Here is a 17044-nt window from a genome sequence, read left to right on the forward strand (position 1 = left end):
CGGACGTGCTTCCCACTCCGCCAGCACAAAAATGTCACCCGGGTTGCCCCCTGATCTTCCGTCACGTGTCCAGCGTCCCGGATCCAACGGCCCCGGTAGCTTGACCCCGTCCGCCCGCCCGCGTCTCGCTGTGGGAACGAACGGGGAGAGCGCGAGGCGAATCGGACCGTTGCTCTGGCACGTCGGGGCCCGGAGGCCGCGGGGCCCAGGGTGCAGTGAGGCGGGTCGTTAGGCTATGTTATTTCCGCTCGCCCCGTGCCACGGGAGGAATTTCCCCGGAGAAAGTGCGGGCGAGGAGGGACGAGCAAGCCCCATCGGCGAGAGAAAATAGAGCGGGGAGGCCGGGGCGGCAGCGGTGGAGGAGGGGGAGGGGATCGACGGAGGCGCGAGACCGGGGGAGAGGAGGTGCCGCGCGCGCCGACGTGAGAGCTCGGGGGTCGCGTCGAGGCCGCAGGTGAGCCGCATTGCCCGCCTCCGCCTCCGCTCTTCGATCGCTGCGTGCTGTGCATTTCCGGGGGACGGTATGCGACGGAATCCTTCGGTTGGGGGATCGAGGAGGAAATGAGGCAATGGTGTTGCCGCCCGTTGATTTCATCTGGGTTTGGCATGCATTCGTTTTTTGGGGGGCACGCCGCACGCATTTGAGCGCAGGAAGAGCTTTCTCCGCGGTGCTGCATCCGAGAGAGGGTAGCTCATTGCGCCGCTTCAATGATCTACTAGGTTAATTGATCTCGGGTGCAGTGCATGCAGAACGTTGTGGTGTGTAGCTGCGGATGATCCATGGGATTTTCCGTTAGCTCTTGGAATGACGAGATTTCGCTGTGATAATTCTGGCACCACGTACTGTGCCGTGTAAATTTGCTGACTCTTCTATGTTTTGGTGCAAAATTTCCCGGAGGAATTGGGTTCTCAAATCGTTCTAGATTTTAAGAGGAGGTTGATATTGCCTTTTTTTTTTGGGGGGGGGGGGGGGGGGGGGGTTGGAACTCTCTGTCCCGAAGCAAAATGATTTTAGCTGAATTTCAGTCAGCCTGTTGACGGAGGCGAGACATTGCAATGCTTATGAGCGGAATGCTGTTTCAACTTACTGTGCATTTAAAATTATTCTATGAGAAAGAGGGAATATAGACAATTATACAGTTGTTTTTGTGCATATAAGAATCATTTAAAACATCACTGTTTAGACAATTCTACAGTTTTTTTTTGTGCATATAAGAATCATGTAAAACATCACTGTTTTTTTCTCACCCAAACTACTACTATGCAGCCAGGTTCAGTTATTTGCGGGTTTCGTGATGTTGAAACTCCAACTCTTATTAGTCTATCCTTTTAGTATAGTTTTCGACTTTTAAATTCCCCCAAAAAGTAATATAAGTTACTTTAACAAGACTACGAGAGTTCCCATAGCTTGTTAAATATTACTTCCCTTTGTGACTATGCTTATGCTATGTGACACTCCAGGTCCAACTAATGGCTTAAAAACTTAAGCTGATACTTACTGTGGATGCTGAATCCAACTCAGTTAATCTGAAGCTGACCCATGACGACCTAAATAAGCTTTCTTGCTTCAGTTTCCTCTGGTAACCTCCCTATCCCTGTGAAAAACTAGCTTGGGTTCATTATATCACATCACATTTGCTCTTGCTTATCTGATAATTTATGTATTTATATGATATTACACATCCATAGGTTTGGTAGGTCAGGAATTGGGACAACTGGTAGTTCATGCACATATTTTCAATCACTGAGAATGATCATAACTTAGCTAACGTTGTCACTCAAAAGGTTTTCTCAATTTGAACATGAGGAATTGTAGTGTTTGTATGAGGACTCGAACTCCATGAATTTACAGAACTAATTCTAACTGAAAATAATTCCTAAGCATTTTGATTCAAATCCCCCAATCCAACCAGACTTTCCTATTGGAACCTGGTAATATGGCCATGCCAGTTTATTAATTTTCTATTATTCTTGTAGAGAACAAATCTCATGAAATCATCACTAGTAACACTGTAAGCGGCATCTATTTCTTGTTGAAGAACATCAATTCACCGGTGGGACAGAAACCCTGAAGTCTTCGCAAGTGAGCCACCTACAGCAGACAATGTCAGCTTCGGAATCCAGGATTTCTTATCAGCAAGTAAGAGGGCATATGTTTTACTTGCATTCTTAGTCTATTTTCTCTGTGTTCCTGATCATGTTAGTTCATCGATGCGAAGTTTTTATTGGACTTAAACATGTTATTTTTCAGCCACTTTAGTGAGGTTCATTTGGTTTTGTGTTTCGCTTAGAAAAGACGCCAAGGTATTTGCAATACAAGAGAGATGAAGAGCTCATTTTGGTTGATCAATGGGTAATATATGGATCAACTCGCTTGGGCAAAAGGCTATTGTCAGTACCCTGTAGTAGGGATACCCACTTCTACTGCAGCAAGGCAAGGCTCGCGTAGTCATCCATAACTACGCGGTAAAGGGCGGAGCAGCCGGGCCCCATAGGTCAGGCCCTTACCTCATCGGGCCAACGGCCCCGGACCCGCTCCCCGCTCAGGGACGGGTCCGGAGACGCTACGTGTCCCTGAGGAGGGAAGCTCCGAACCGACAGCCGAGGCCTCGGACCCGCCATAGGGGTCCGGGACCTCCCGCGTCCGTCCGGGATCTCCCGCGTCTATCCGGGCCCCTCACGCGCATAGAACCAACGTACCGCCGGGGGGGTCCGGAGCCGCCACATGTCCCGCAGGCGCGGGCGTGGGCATGAGTCTTCCACTGGAAGACTCGCCCTCCCACCGCATTCAATGCGGGTGGTTGAGGCGTGCTCTGCCGCCGCGGCACGCGGGGCAGACCTTGTCAGTCCTCACTGTAGACCGCGTATTACCGAGGTACACAGTGAGGCCGCCTGCGCCGCACCCGCGCAGAGCCCGTCTGCCGCGTTAATTGGATACGACGGCACGACGCTTTTCCATCATGCCGCCTACGCCGCAAGCTACACGATCCGTTTAGCTACGTGGCAGGCGACGCCGCATGCTACGCCAGGCGCCGTTTCGACAAGACAGCGCCTGGACTGGCTGAACGGGGGATTCTAGGAGCAGGCAAGGAAATCCAGGAGTGAGATCTCCCCCGCCTGCAAAGCCATAATGTATGAACAGAACGTTATCTTGTACTACATTGTTGGGCCCACCTGTCGGGGACCTAATGACCATGTACGCGTCTCCCGTGAGATATAAAAGGAAGGCGCTCGCTGTACAGGACAAGCTCTCGAGAGCACACTCAGACTCACACGCTGGACTCAGCTCCAAGCTTCTCCAGACTCAAGCAATACAACAGACAGTGGACATAAGGTATTACGCTCCGGCGGCCCGAACCACTCAAAACCGGCTGTCCATCGTGTTCTTGAGCGAGATCGAACTAATCGCTAGCTAACCCCCGAGTACTCACCCTCTAGGCTTAGCCGGGTGCATTCCGCCACCCGGCTGTGGTTTGCCACACCACGATAGCTATGTTGTTGTTGTTGTTGTAATGGGTAAAATGTCTGTTATGTTATCCTTTTTTTTGTACTGGAATGATACTAATGTTCTTTCTGAAAGGCCCACCAGACTTTTTTTTGTTAACAGTATTTACACATGTAACTACTTATGTAAAAACTTTCACTTTTCCTTATTTCGATCAAATTAAGTTCCAAAAGGTCTTGCATCGTTTGATTGTTGCATTTTCTGAGTATTCACCCTACTTGTTTCATACTCTGACGGGTATCATCTTCACAGCCCCATGAGAGTATAAGTCAGGTCAAGGCCTGCCGATGTGGCCCAGGAGACTCCAATTTTCAGAACACTAATAAATCTGAAGCTGGTGAAAATTCACCAACCACTTGTCCAAACTGTCAGGTTTGTTGTATTTTCATGCATTTTTTTAAAAAAGTTTTTTTAATGAAGCTGTGCTTGGTAGTACATAAAGAAAAGACGCCAAGGTATTCTCATAATGACCTTTACAATGTTCTAGCATGTCCTAGAGCAAGTGTCACACTGTAGCACTATGCATCACTTTTATTTCAGATAACTGTTCCTAGTCATAGTTGCATTTCAGCGAACATGTAATCAATATCGAACCTGTAAAACTGCAACTGCATAGTCACACTATCATCATTTCAAAATGAAGTTTGTGGAAAAGATATTAGTGTTATGAAATTTTCACAATCGAATTCACATATTCTTTTACCGCAGGTTCTTAAGAGTGGGAATTTACTGCTCTCGTCTAAAGGTATATTTTTCCTGATGATACTATCTCATAAATTCTGTTTTAGCATAGCTAGATTAACTTGTGATAAGGTTTTAATATGTCTATGCCATAGGAATGTTATCCATCCAATGAGCTAAATTGGATTAGCATAACATTCCTACTTCTTGATTTATCAATGGTTGAGCTTTCAAGCACAAAAGACAGAGAAACATGTATCGTGAAGTCAGAGCAATATCACAGTGTCATGTGGATCAGAACATTAATTGTGCAGATGAAACCATGGAAAACTATATATTTTTTTGAAATAAAAGGCAGGAGCACTGTCACATCATATAAGAAAAGGAAGCATTCGTACATAATGCGCCGAAACGAACACCACCACCACACAAACAACGCACGCAAACAACGCACCCAACAAAACACTACACCACAAACTGGGAGAGGAAGCGAAAGAAGCCGCCGCGAACTGCGCCGTCGTCGCCAACGCCGTGCCACGACAAGAGCCGCAGCCCGCTGCAAGCCCGAGCAACTACCCGAACTCCTCCACCATGGGACTATCACCCTCAAGCCGCACGAACACGATCGTCGATCCCTCTGCACCAGTGATGCGTCAGCAAAATACTCCCATCGCAGCAACAATGAACACCACTGATCCTGGCTACACTGCGTGGGGGCCTCGCCTCTCCCAACACCTCACACTCCTCTGCCAAGGACTCAGATATCTGAAGCCGCAAAGAGAGCACCACCTCCGCCCAGCTGTCACCGAGCTCACCACTGCACCTTGCCCGCAAGCTCAAGTCCTCCAGCACCCATGAGCCCTATGCACCTTCCTGCCAACACGGACCGTGCGCACATCCTGCAGCACACAGGCGAAACCACCAACCGAACCGCCACCACCACTACCACAAGCCGTTCCGGGTCTCCAGATGCGGCGCCTCCAACAAGGGCACGACGCCAAGGCGCCGCCGTCGCACATCCATAGATGGACAGGGTTTTCACCCTGAGAGCCCCGCACTGCAGAGAACATGGTGCCTCACCATGGTGCCCCAAGCAGGGAAACGACGCTCCAAAGGCGCCGCCACCATGTCCACCGACAACACGTCAGTGAAGGCTTTCGCCCGACTCAGCACCATGCCTGCCGCAACCACATGGCCATGGCAGTAGCCTGCTCCCCGCCGCTTCCACACCGCCTGTACCGGAAGAAGCCCGGCGCAGCCCGAAAGCACCACCTCGGCGCCACCAGCAAGCACCAGCCAGCCCCCCAGCCCCACCACCAAGGTGGCGCCGGACCTGCAACGCCGACGAGCAAAGGAGAAGGGGAGCACCATCCTCACATAGCATAATCCGTCGCCTGTGCACCGCACACCCCCGGCCCCACCATTGCCCGGCCAACATGGCCGGGAGAGGCAGAGACCGGCAGCCCAGCCACAGCCAACGCCATCTCCATGACGCCGGCCGCAGCCGGCACCTCGCGCTCCGCACCGGCCGCAGCCGCCGACCCGCGGCAGCCCCAGCCGTCACCGCTGCTGCCCGTGCTCGCCAAAGCCGCCGCCGTCGTCCAGCGCCGACCGCCGCCCACCCCCACCCACTTCCGGCGGCCCCCGCCGCGCAGCCCCCTAGATCCGGCCAGGGCGGCGCCGGATCTGAGGCCCATGGCCACCGCCGCCGCGGGAGCAGCCCGCGCCGGCAGGCCAAGGCGCCCTCGAGACCTCGCCGCCCGCGCGAGATCCCGCGCGCCACCACGGGGGAAGCCTCGCCGCCGCCCTCCTCAAGGTCCGCGCGGACCTCCGGCGGCCCCTCCGGCAGCGGCGAGGTGGAGGAGGGAGGGGGGAGGAAGAAGCGGCGGCGGCGCGGTTGGCCGCTGGAGCCGCCTACGGGAGGGGGGGGGGGCGGCCCGAGCGGAGAAGAAAAGAGGTGCGCCATTGTCCCCGCGGTGGACTAGCTAGCTGGTTGGATGGACATGGAAAACTATAGAGTAAAGTCTATTTTTGGCCATCCAACTCTTGCCTCGGTTTGGTTTTGGCCATTGAACTCCAAAACCGGGTATCTTCGACCACTCAACTATGAAAACCATTCATTTTTGACCATCGGGCTGTTTTGGTGGGTGGTTTTGCTGACGTGGACGCCACGTGGCAGTGAGGCTCACTTGTCAGTGTTACCCCCTCTCTCTTCTCTCTATCTCCCTCTTTCTCTCTCCTGTTTCGTCTCTCCTCTCCCTCCTCCCTGCTCGCCGCCTCCTTGCTCGCCGCCGCTGCAAACCTCCTCCCTCCTCCCTTCAGACGGCCGGCGGGCGGGCGGCCGGTGGGGCGGCCGGTGGTGGGAGACCGGAGCTAGGGCGGGCGGCTGGCTGGACGGTAGAAGTGGGTCACGGCGGCGCTGGCGGCTCGGCCTCCCCTGCCTCGCGCCCAGTCCGATGGAGGGCGGAGCGGATCCACGCTGCCTGCTCGCCGGAGTCCCAGCACTGGGCCTGGCAGGAGGCTCCCCTGCGCTGCTCGATCTGCTCCGCCGGCGCGCGCGGGGCTCCGCCTCCGCACCGCTCGCTTCCGTCGCCGCACCGCGCCCACGTCAATCTCCGCTGCTCGCCCATGGCCGCCGGGAGGAGGCGCTCGCCCACGCGCGACTAGCGTGGAGCTCGCCTGCCTGTGGAAGCGCGGCTCACTCACCCTCCCGGCCGAAGAACTCCTGTCTTGCCGCCGCCGGTTCCTCCCGTCGGTCAACGAGCCAGGATGACTGGCGGGGAAGCAATGCGGGGTCGTGGTGGAGCTGTCCACCGAAGGAATCGACAGACAATGGCGTGGTGGTGGCGAATTTGGCCGGGAAGGCGACGCGCGACGGCGGAAGCGGAGTGGTGGCGTGGCTTTGTCTGGAGCAGAGCAGAAGGATCCCGGCGGCGGTGCTGATGCCGGCATGGCGAGCGCGTGGATGGGACGGCCCCGCAACGCGCACAGACGGGCCTGGGACCCAATGGTCGCCGGAGCTGCCGGTGAAAGCGCGACAGATGGCGGCGGCCGCTGGAGTCACGGGGTCGGGGGCAGGGGACTCGTGCGCGGGGACCTCGAGCCGCTTGATGGGAGCAGGGAGGGCGGAGAGTGAGGGAGGGGGCGGAGGGCCGCCGGAGGCGCGGAGAGAGAGGAGGGAGGAGACGAGCAGCGGCGGTGAGCAAGGAGGCGGCGAGCAGGGAGGAGTGAGGAGAGAGGAGAGATGAAACAGGAGAGAGAAAGAGGGAGATAGAGAGAATAGAGAGGGGGTAACGCTGACAAGTGGGCCCACTACCACGTGGCGTCCACGTCAGCAAAACCACCCACCAAAACAACCCGATGGTCAAAAATGAATGGTTTTCATAGTTGAGTGGTCGAAGATACCCGGTTTTGGAGTTCAATGGCCAAAACCAAACCGAGGCAAGAGTTGGATGGCCAAAAATAGACTTTACTCAAAACTATATTGTAATTTGCTTTGTTATATTGCAATGCTTTTTAGTTGATAGGTATTACCTGCGGAGTGGACCGTATATAAAATTAGATAATTATTTTGAGTGGCAATCTAAGTTAGAACAGAACATGGTACAAGTCGGTACAACATACGCACTTTTAAAGACATGGCTATAGACATATAATATTTATTTATAATTCCTATAAATCGTATGCTTAAGCATATCGCCATATCGGTACAGGGGCAAAAACAAGCTTTGGTCAAGTTTCAAGTGTTGGTGTTGGGGTGTGTGTCTGTGTGTATGTTGTCTTTGGTCTTTTGTACTTTTTATATGCTCTTCTTAATGAAATGACTTACAGCCCTCTTGCTTATCTGCCAAAAAGAAGATGAACGTTTATAGAATAATTGCTCCATATTGTTTACACCTATACTAATCCCAACACAGTAAAATAACAAAATTTTCCATTTTTACCACATTTAGTGCTCCATTATGTCATGATTACATTTGGCAGTGTCTTTTATCATGAATTTTTACATATTTCTGGTTGCACTATGCTTCCCATTTCATTAAACATGATAACTTACAGGGATAGGCTGGACAGTATGGAAAAAGCGCTGGTTTATACTTACAAGGACATCATTAGTGTTCTTCAGGAGTGATCCTGTAAGATATGTTGCTATAATTCCTTCCATACTGTTCCATTTCCTTCAACTAATAGTCTAATACTGTTCTGTAGAACAGTATATTTTATTGTATCTCTTTGCTTCAGCCACGATGCTATGAATTTTTTTTTAAGTTGTTTGGACAAGAATAAATTTCGTTGTAATGAATCGTACTACAAGATAAAGTGTATTCAGAAAGAAGATAATAGTTGATGAGATACCTTTATCCAGTGAGGTTAGACTCCTTGCTATCTGTTTTATATGATCAACGGTTCAAGTATATCGTCAATTGGATCATACCAGCTAGGGAAGCTACAAACCTGGCTTCCCCTTGTCGTATACCCAGTGGATCCTACCATGTCGATCAGATATTGTTTGATCCCTTCTGTTCTCGATGTTTTTAGCCTTAATGAGCGTGGTATAATTTCCACAAATTCGTTTTGAGGAAGAGTAAGCATATGAACCCAACTCATAGCAACTACCCTTAGGTACTGTTTGGCTGGGCTTTTGCAATGGCTCCAGCTCCAGCTTCTGCAGGAGCCCTACCAAACGTTTTGTATGAGGAGCCGTTTTTTAGTGAAAAACAGAGAAGCTGGAGCCGCTTTGGAGGAGCCACCAAAATGGCTCCAGCTCCTACTTTGGAGCCCCTCATGAGGAGTCCTGCCAAACACCCCTTAACCTTTTCAAAAAGTTTTGAGCAACAATTTGTGTAGCTCATTATCCCCATCAACTTGCTTAGATTAAGTCGGAGCACTATCTAAGGAAAGTTATTTCCACTTGAAGAACTATAACAGATAACCTATAAACTAGCATCCTGATTTGATCTAGTTTATTATATCATTACTCATTAATCACTGTACCTACATAGTGTACAGAAAAAACTGAATGGCTATAATTTGATATAAACTGTGATAGGAAACAAAATGTTAACACTGCTCAAGCATAGTTCCATTTGGCTTGTTGGTGAAGTTTTCTATGTGTTTTGCTTAGTAATTTATTCAAAATTAAATGTCATGGCAATTATCCCCAACTTTTTACTTTACTTGCAGAATGCTCCCCCTCCCAGAGGAAGTGAACCAATTGTTACTCTTGGCGGAATTGACTTGAATAACACTGCAAGGTGTGAATTTAAAATCCGATTAGCTTTAAAAAAAATTATAGCTGATTTTTTACCTCTAAAGCTCCTTCAATAATAGTATCATATAATCTTGAGCAATGTTTCAGTATGATAGTCAAAGAAGAAAGGAAAACTATAACAGTGGTCTTTCCTGATGGTCGCGATGGACGCACTTTCACCCTTAAGGTTGGCTGTGTACTTAATTCAGTTTCTTGGTTATTGTTATGTTGCTTCAAATGGGAGGGTTGGCATTTAGCATTTGCTCAAATTGAAGTTGCAATAGTTAATATGGCTAATGATATTGTCTAGGGATTTAACGGTATTGTTTTTCATCAAACAGGCAGAAACTACAGAAGACCTAAATGAGTGGAGAAGTGCATTAGAGAGTGCTCTGGCTCAGGCACCCAGTGTTGTGAATACAGCTGGACAACATCCAGTTGTCAGCTCTGACATAACAGAACCTGCTGAAACAGCTGTTGAACAATGTAAGCTATGTTTACTCTTATAAAAGTTGCATTTATGGGTTGCTTGTGTGTACTATTAAGTCATACTTTCTAAACCAAAAGGAATCCTGATTTTGTGGCAAATTATAGGCTAATCAAAATTTCAATGGATATATCAATTCCTCATATTTTCTTAACTGAAGTTGATAGCACCTAGCTCCTGTCATTTTCCATTTCTGATAGCTGTAAAAGTATGGTGATACTGTTCCAATTTGGTGATCATCTACCTTCGTGGCTTCATTTTACACGCCCTGAATGTGCAATTTAAAAATTCTGCAAGACATGATTACTTTGTTGTTGTGCTGAAAAATGACTTTTCTGCCAGATAAACACTCTCCAGTTCAATTATCAATTTTGTTTGTGCTAACACTTAGAAACTAGAGATTTTTAGGACACTAAATCAACATGCATGCCTACAGGGACATGGGCAAACATTTGTTGGTCAACATACTGGATGTAGCTTACATTTTTCATTAATATCACTGCGTCCAGCCATCTCAAGAGTTAAATAGAGAAAGGAAGATACCTACAATTGTACAATTCATTTTCCCTGAGTATATAATTTGGGACTCATTGGCCAATATGGGTTACAGCACCAAGCTATTATTTATACAAATAAAACAGCTACATCAAAGATGAAAAATTTTCATCAGGTGTCAGAAAATGTAATATATATGCTAACATAGTGAAACCAGAGACTTCTCTGAGTCTCTCATCACTGAGCTTGAGATTCTGTGCAATGTATGGAACAGTTTTTTTTCCTGTCATTTTTTTCTCACTCTATTCTGGTGGGGAGGGATGGAATCATATAATGGAGTTGGAATACAAATTAACAAATCCGATTTTTTCCATTTCAGCGGACGGTACATCTGTAATTGGCACACCAGCTGAATTTGCACTTGTTGATGCTGATGGCAATACAGCATTCTTGGAGAAGGCTTTAAAATTCATTGAAGATTATGGTAAATGTTTTTCCTTATTTTTATTATTCAATACACAATATTGCCTCAAATTTCGTGCAGTTATAAATTTGCGAAATAAGTATCCTGGCAAACATCAAATAACATTCAAGTACAGTTTTATATATTTACCTTGCTGTTCAATGAGAGTGAAAAAATATACCCTGTTTCTAGGTGTGAAGGTTGAAGGAATCCTCCGTCAGTCTGCTGATGTTGAAGAAGTCAAACGCAGGGTTCGGGATTACGAAAAGGGTGATTTCCTGTAGTCTGACATTTTCCCTTTTAAGTTAGGACAACTAGGTTTGATCGGCTGTCTTGGCCCTCTTTGGATTTACCAAGAGCTTATTATATGTAGTTCTAGTAAGTTATTTTTGTTTTTATAGTAGTACATGTTTTCATGAAGCAAGTCTGGGAGAACTATAAGGTTTGGATATCCTGAGAGTGCTTTATTTGCTCTGGCTTATTTCCTAGCTGGGTTTAAAACCACATTTTTTAATATGAATTTGTAGGAAAGAATGAGTTCTCCCCAGAAGAGGATGCACATGTTATTGGTGACTGTATTAAGGTATTTATTGACAAGCATTTACTATGATCCCACAATAGGAATAAACTGTGGTTTTATTCTTTTTAATAACATTTGTTGGTTCTCATTTGTTGCAGTGCATTCTTCGAGAGATGCCATCTTCTCCAGTTCCGGCACCATGTTGCACTGCCCTGGTTAGAGCTTACCGTAAGATTGTGAAACTTACTTTATTTAATCAGCAATCTATCCAGTATTGAACTTCTGAGCCTAGCTACCTTTCATGGAGTATATACCCAAAAACTAGCTCAGCCTATGCCCCACTAAACTTTGTGTTATGCTATAAACTATAAACTAATCAAAACAAGCGACTATACAGGAACTGACAAGACAAGAAGACTTGATGCTATGAATAGAGTAATATATGAAGTTTTCCCAGAACCAAATCGCCAATTGTTGCAGAGGTTTGTTTCACCTCCAATGGTTTGTTTCAGATCTCTTATCAACCAAACTCTACACCCAAAAAAAAATGTTCATGGTGCCATGGTCCTAATGCTTATGATTTTTTCGATTCTTGAAAATATGTACATGATCTTTTTTTCATATTTAATTTGATTATCAGGTAACTTTAGCATGTACTACAAATTGACAATAGCAAGATCAAAGTCCATGAAACTCATCGCTTTTCTTTTAGGATTCTCAAAATGATGCAGATTGTTGGATCACACAAAGCTGTGAATAGGATGTCTGCATCCGCTTTGGCAGCTTGCATGGCACCACTTCTTCTTCGGCCTCTTCTTCTTGGTGAATGTGAAATTGATAGTGACTTCAGTATGGCTGGGGATGGTTCATTCCAGCTGCTTCAAGCTGCTGCTGCTGCTAACCACGCTCAAGCTATTGTTATTATTATGCTTGAGGAATATGATCAAATATTTGATGTATCTTCTTTACCCTGGACATGGTTTTCTCTACAAGCAAGTTCCATTTGATTGTCATGAATTTTAATCCAACAGTTATGTTTTTAGGATATTGAAGATGGTTCATACTCTTCAGATGCTTATACCGAGTCTGACGTTGACAAGGAATATTCGACAGACAATGACATCCCTGAGGATGATGGTTCCTATGGTTCTGGTGAAGATGATGTTGAAGAAGATTTGAATGATAATACTGAGCCCTCTTCTGGCAGCAGAATTCGAAATACAGATGACCAGGTACTTCATCCAGTCGGTGTTATTGACACAATTCACTAAATCACACTCTTCAAAACTTAGTGGTTAAAGTAGCTTTCTTTTTACTCTTAAAAGTAAAAAAAGGCCTTCCTTTTTCTTGACTGAAGGGATTACTCAAGGCATCTTCTTAAAACTTCTAATTTCATCTTTAGATGAGAAAAAACTTGGCCACAATAACTCAATGTTCTTGGGAGTTACATCGGTAATGACTAAGATTCTAGTGTTAACAATTCATGGAGTCCGAAATAACTATGTCAAGTAAACTTCAAATTTCATCCTTAGATGAGAAAAACCATGGTCACAGTAACTCAATGTTCTTGGGAATTATATCGATATAAGTCTAAGATTCTAATGTGTAACAATTCATGGTCTCTGAAATAACTATGTCAGGCATTTAACACATACATTTTCCTTTCCGACTAAATTCTCTTGTAACTTGTTTGTTATCCTTATAATTTTCTCACCGTCCATAGGTTAATAACAATATCCCTGGCCCTGCGTGTAATGACAACGATAAAGTTGTTCAACCTCCTGTGAAGACCTTGAGAATAGAACATGGTGCGCCATCAGAAGATAGTAATCAAATTTCCTCTCTTCCAAAAGGGGATGATACCTCTCAACTGGAGAGCAACCTTCCATCCCAATCAAAACAAGAATTATGTGAATCAAAGAGATCCATAGATCATATACAAAAACCAAATGCCCATTCATCATCTTCGAGAGCAGAGCTTATGGAGAAAACAAGCAGCTCAACTAATGAAAGCAAATGGAACTCATGGGGGCGTACTTCAGTAAGTTTAAAGTGTTACTCACATAGTTATGTCTATCAGAACTAGTGTATACTATAGTTTGACTGAAACGCTTTATTGACAGGCAAGAAAAGACCTCTCAACAGAGGAGGCAGACTGTTGCAATGATGATGATGAGTAAGTATCCTATCATATGCAATGCCAACTGGACATGCTATGTATTGAAAGAGTTACAGACATCTCTTAAAAGCAGCAAATTCCATTTTGCAAGTTGTTTTGCTACTTCTTCTCAACAATCAAGAACTCATTCGATGATGACCCAAAGAGAATAGCAGGGCTAGCTCAATGTAGTTAGGGTTTAGTAATGGGAAGATACTCTTCCGTTTCTTACTTAGTGGCCCAGTTCTCTTAGTTGTCGTAGTTAAAAGAATGTGATGGTTGGCTGCTATGGACCAAGCTACTTTTTTAGCTACAAAAAGGTTTCTCTACATTCCTTTCCCATATAATTTTGTCCTACTTCTCTCCACTCCCACTTATAGGATGAGTAGTGCATAAAAAACAATTTTTTTTTCAATTCAATTTCATAAATAGAAAATTTTCTTTCTTTCTCTACATTATAGGTTCACCTTCCCTTTTCTTCCCTAAAATTTCTATGTCCTATGAACTTGGTGTACAATTTAGGGGTTCCTGATACTTATTTAGAATATACGTAAAAAAAGGACAGCTGGAAACTTATAAAGATAAAAAATACAATTCTGCTTTTTAGAATTTACATTTGTTTATATTTTGAGTTGCCTTTTCTTATCTAATTCAGCTTCTGAACTAGGGCTCATATTGTGAAGCTTGAAAACAACAAGAGTCATCTCCAATCTAAAATTACAGAGGAGGTACAAGGATCGAACAAAAATCATGCAACACAAGATTCTTCTATGTGAGATAATGCTATGTCTTTTTCAGGTAAGAGAAAATACAGTCCTCCAGGCAAGTCTAGAAAGGCGAAAAGGAGCACTACATGAGCGCCGTGTAGCACTTGAAAAAGAAGTAAGAGCTCAAACTTAAGTTCTGATTCTTTTTTTTCCTGTTCTGGAAAGAGAATATACTCCAGGTACATTGGCTTTGTTTCCCTAAGAGATTATACGAGGCAGGGTTTAAACTTGAATAACTATCGATCAACATAAGATACCGTGCATGAAGGTGAATATTGTTCTACTAGCAATTATGCCTCAAGTACTATCCAAACATCTGAACCAAAGAAGTCTGAGAAATTGCTCCTTACTCCTTGCATTTTAAATGTCAACAGATGCCTGCCACTTTGCTCAAGGTTTGAGCGTGGTGCTCAGTCAGATGAGCTGTTTGGTCTTGTCTATTTGAATGACCAAGACAACTGATACACATTATCGTAACAAATACTTAAACTGATTCTTTTTTTCCCTTTTAAAAGCATGAATACCTTTATTGAAACAAACAATTTCTCGCTGTCAATACTTATGAATCATGTTTTATGTAGTAGGAACATCTTCCTGATAACAACAAACTGAATCAAGTCCTGATTCTATTTGATGTACTAATTATGCAGACAATTCCTTTTACCTCACATTTTATAAAAAAAAAAATCATTCTTGGCAAGGCCCAGTGAAGCATCTTTTTGAGTAACACTGCACGTGCTTTCCTCTTCTTCCTTCCTTCAAATAACTCAAAGTTTTGTCATGCATTGTGGCCAGTACTTCATTGAACATAACTTTGTCATAAACATGTATCCATCCAACAATGGACCATATAGTTTACTATACACTGAAGATGGTATTTATGCCTCTCCCTTGTTTCTTTTTATTCCTTCTTAGTTAAATGATGCGCAGCTTGCCTGTGTGTTCGAGAAAAAGAAAAGAGCAAGAACTTAAACATGTAGATATTTTCATTCCTTTTCCAGTATTTCAGCTGCTTTTGATTCCCCAGCCTTTCCTGTTACATATCTGTTCCCTACCCCTGAGTTCTGTCTCAGTACTCAAAACCATGTTGTACTTATGTGCTTCTGGAATTGTTTTGTTATGCTCGCAATGTTCTGCATTTTTTCTCAGTTCAACATGAATAATTTGCACATTCAACAGGTGGAAAACTTACGAGACCAGCTGCAGAAGGAGAGAAATTTAAGGGCTTCATTGGAGTCCGGGTTAATGAATATGCGAAGAGGACATGTGTCTTTCCCGTCAACGATAGACAGCAAGGTACCCTTCCTGAATCTGGCTATTGCAGTAGATAACTTTTTCACCATTTGAAGCAGTTTTTTTTACTATGTTGATTAAAGACTAAGGCTGATCTTGAGGAAGTTGCTGCCGCTGAAGCTGACATCATGAACTTGAAGCAAAAGGTTTCTGATCTTCGTGGACAATTGAACAACCAGGCCCAACTGAGTTCCACTTCATTATGTGAATCATGCAACAACAAGCGACTTCTAAATGCAGACAAGCTTGTCGAGTAAGGTTTCATTGCCAAGGATAGTACTTTTGCACTGTCTATAATATTTTGCCTCTCTTTAGAACCCTTGGTTGAGGCATGCATAATATAATGTTCAACTAAATTGGCCTCCCTTTCTCCAGAGGCGAACAAAATGCTACCCTTTCTCCAGAGATTAGCTCCTCAGTCAAAGCACCATCAACTGTAATGTCTAATTCTGTACCTGACATGTTCTGGGCTACAAACCAAATGGTTCAAAAGATGTTGATTTCCAAGGATGGCCAAGACAGATCACTTGCCACAAGGTGGAACTTTGCGCAGAACAGGGTTCAAGGTTCAAATACCAATTCAAGTAATAAAACAGAGGTGATCCCAATCTACGCGATAATAAACATTGATTATGCTACTCTTGGTCATCACAACCCCCCCCCCCCACCCACACACACACCGCTCTGTGTTTTGTTAAGCCTACATTAACGATTTATTAAGCTGAAGTTTTAATTCTGCCACTGTATTATCAGGAATCTGGGGTCGCAGCCTCCTCGGCATTAGCCAAGCTGACTAATCGACTCAATTTTTTGAAAGAGAGAAGGGCGCAGCTTGCTAGTGAGATGCAAAACTTAGATCTGGGTCGCCCCCAGGCCCAGGGGCCTACAGCTACAGCTCCTCCGAAAAGAGATTCCAGCTGAGAAGTAAATTTGTGTTACTGCATATTGCTGGCAATGTTTTCGGAAACTTTGATTGGACAAAGGTTCGAGCCCTGCTTTTCTTCTAAGTGCAATGCGGGGAGGCAGTCTGCCTCTTCCGCCTCGTTTTTTTTTAACTTTGATTGGACAAACAACCTAGTTATAGAGTAACATATTCTGGACATCATGCTGGTTACTCGTGTCTTCACCATGATGTTATGGTATATATACCAGTTCTGTAGCAAAATAACTGACGGTCAACCTGGTATGTACTTATTCTCTTCAAATACTCTGGGCCACAGCCCCAGTACAGTTGCCGGGCTGTTGGCCAGTTCGATAGCTTGAGGTACGCGGAGTGGTATCTATTATTCTTGCTGTACCTCGGTTAAACTTATAATCAAGCTTTGTAAGAATACAGTCTGTCTTTATGGACTGTATGAGCTAATAGCAGTTCCAGTTCCAAAAGGAGTATTACATTTCAGAACGGAGGAAGTGTATGGCCTGTA

At 45.3% G+C, this 17044-nt stretch overlaps 1 protein-coding gene across 2 annotated transcripts; it reads left to right on the forward strand.

Moving 5' to 3' along the window:
* Window positions 1–273: 273 nt before the first annotated feature.
* LOC120689683 (rho GTPase-activating protein REN1-like) lies at window positions 274–17003 on the forward strand. 2 transcript variants are annotated; one of them, XM_039972046.1, is made up of 24 exons: window positions 274–454; window positions 1462–1580; window positions 1978–2140; window positions 3758–3877; window positions 4214–4250; window positions 8246–8322; window positions 9371–9441; window positions 9546–9624; window positions 9779–9923; window positions 10799–10903; window positions 11075–11152; window positions 11410–11465; window positions 11561–11630; window positions 11800–11884; window positions 12115–12358; window positions 12446–12634; window positions 13126–13443; window positions 13526–13578; window positions 14228–14288; window positions 14359–14442; window positions 15507–15623; window positions 15704–15873; window positions 15996–16218; window positions 16374–17003. In XM_039972046.1, exons 3-24 carry the CDS (start codon window positions 2105–2107, stop codon window positions 16539–16541), a joined length of 2586 nt encoding a protein of 861 aa, XP_039827980.1. In that variant the 5' UTR covers window positions 274–454; window positions 1462–1580; window positions 1978–2104; the 3' UTR covers window positions 16542–17003. The 2 variants fall into 2 exon arrangements, with proteins under 2 accessions (XP_039827980.1, XP_039827981.1); XM_039972047.1 differs by having other exon boundaries at window positions 296–454; window positions 2040–2140.
* The last annotated feature ends 41 nt before the right edge of the window (window positions 17004–17044 follow it).

This window comes from Panicum virgatum, chromosome 9N, assembly GCF_016808335.1.
Source record: "Panicum virgatum strain AP13 chromosome 9N, P.virgatum_v5, whole genome shotgun sequence".
Lineage (NCBI taxonomy): Eukaryota > Viridiplantae > Streptophyta > Magnoliopsida > Poales > Poaceae > Panicum > Panicum virgatum.

Coding starts and splice junctions, on each gene's coding strand:
- LOC120689683 (XM_039972046.1), top strand. CDS start 2,105: ATGTCAGCTTCGGAATCCAGGATTTCTTATCAGCAA. Junction 9,442..9,545: donor GACTTGAATAACACTGCAAG/GTGTGAATTTAA, acceptor GCAATGTTTCAG/TATGATAGTCAAAGAAGAAA. Junction 10,904..11,074: donor AAAATTCATTGAAGATTATG/GTAAATGTTTTT, acceptor CCCTGTTTCTAG/GTGTGAAGGTTGAAGGAATC.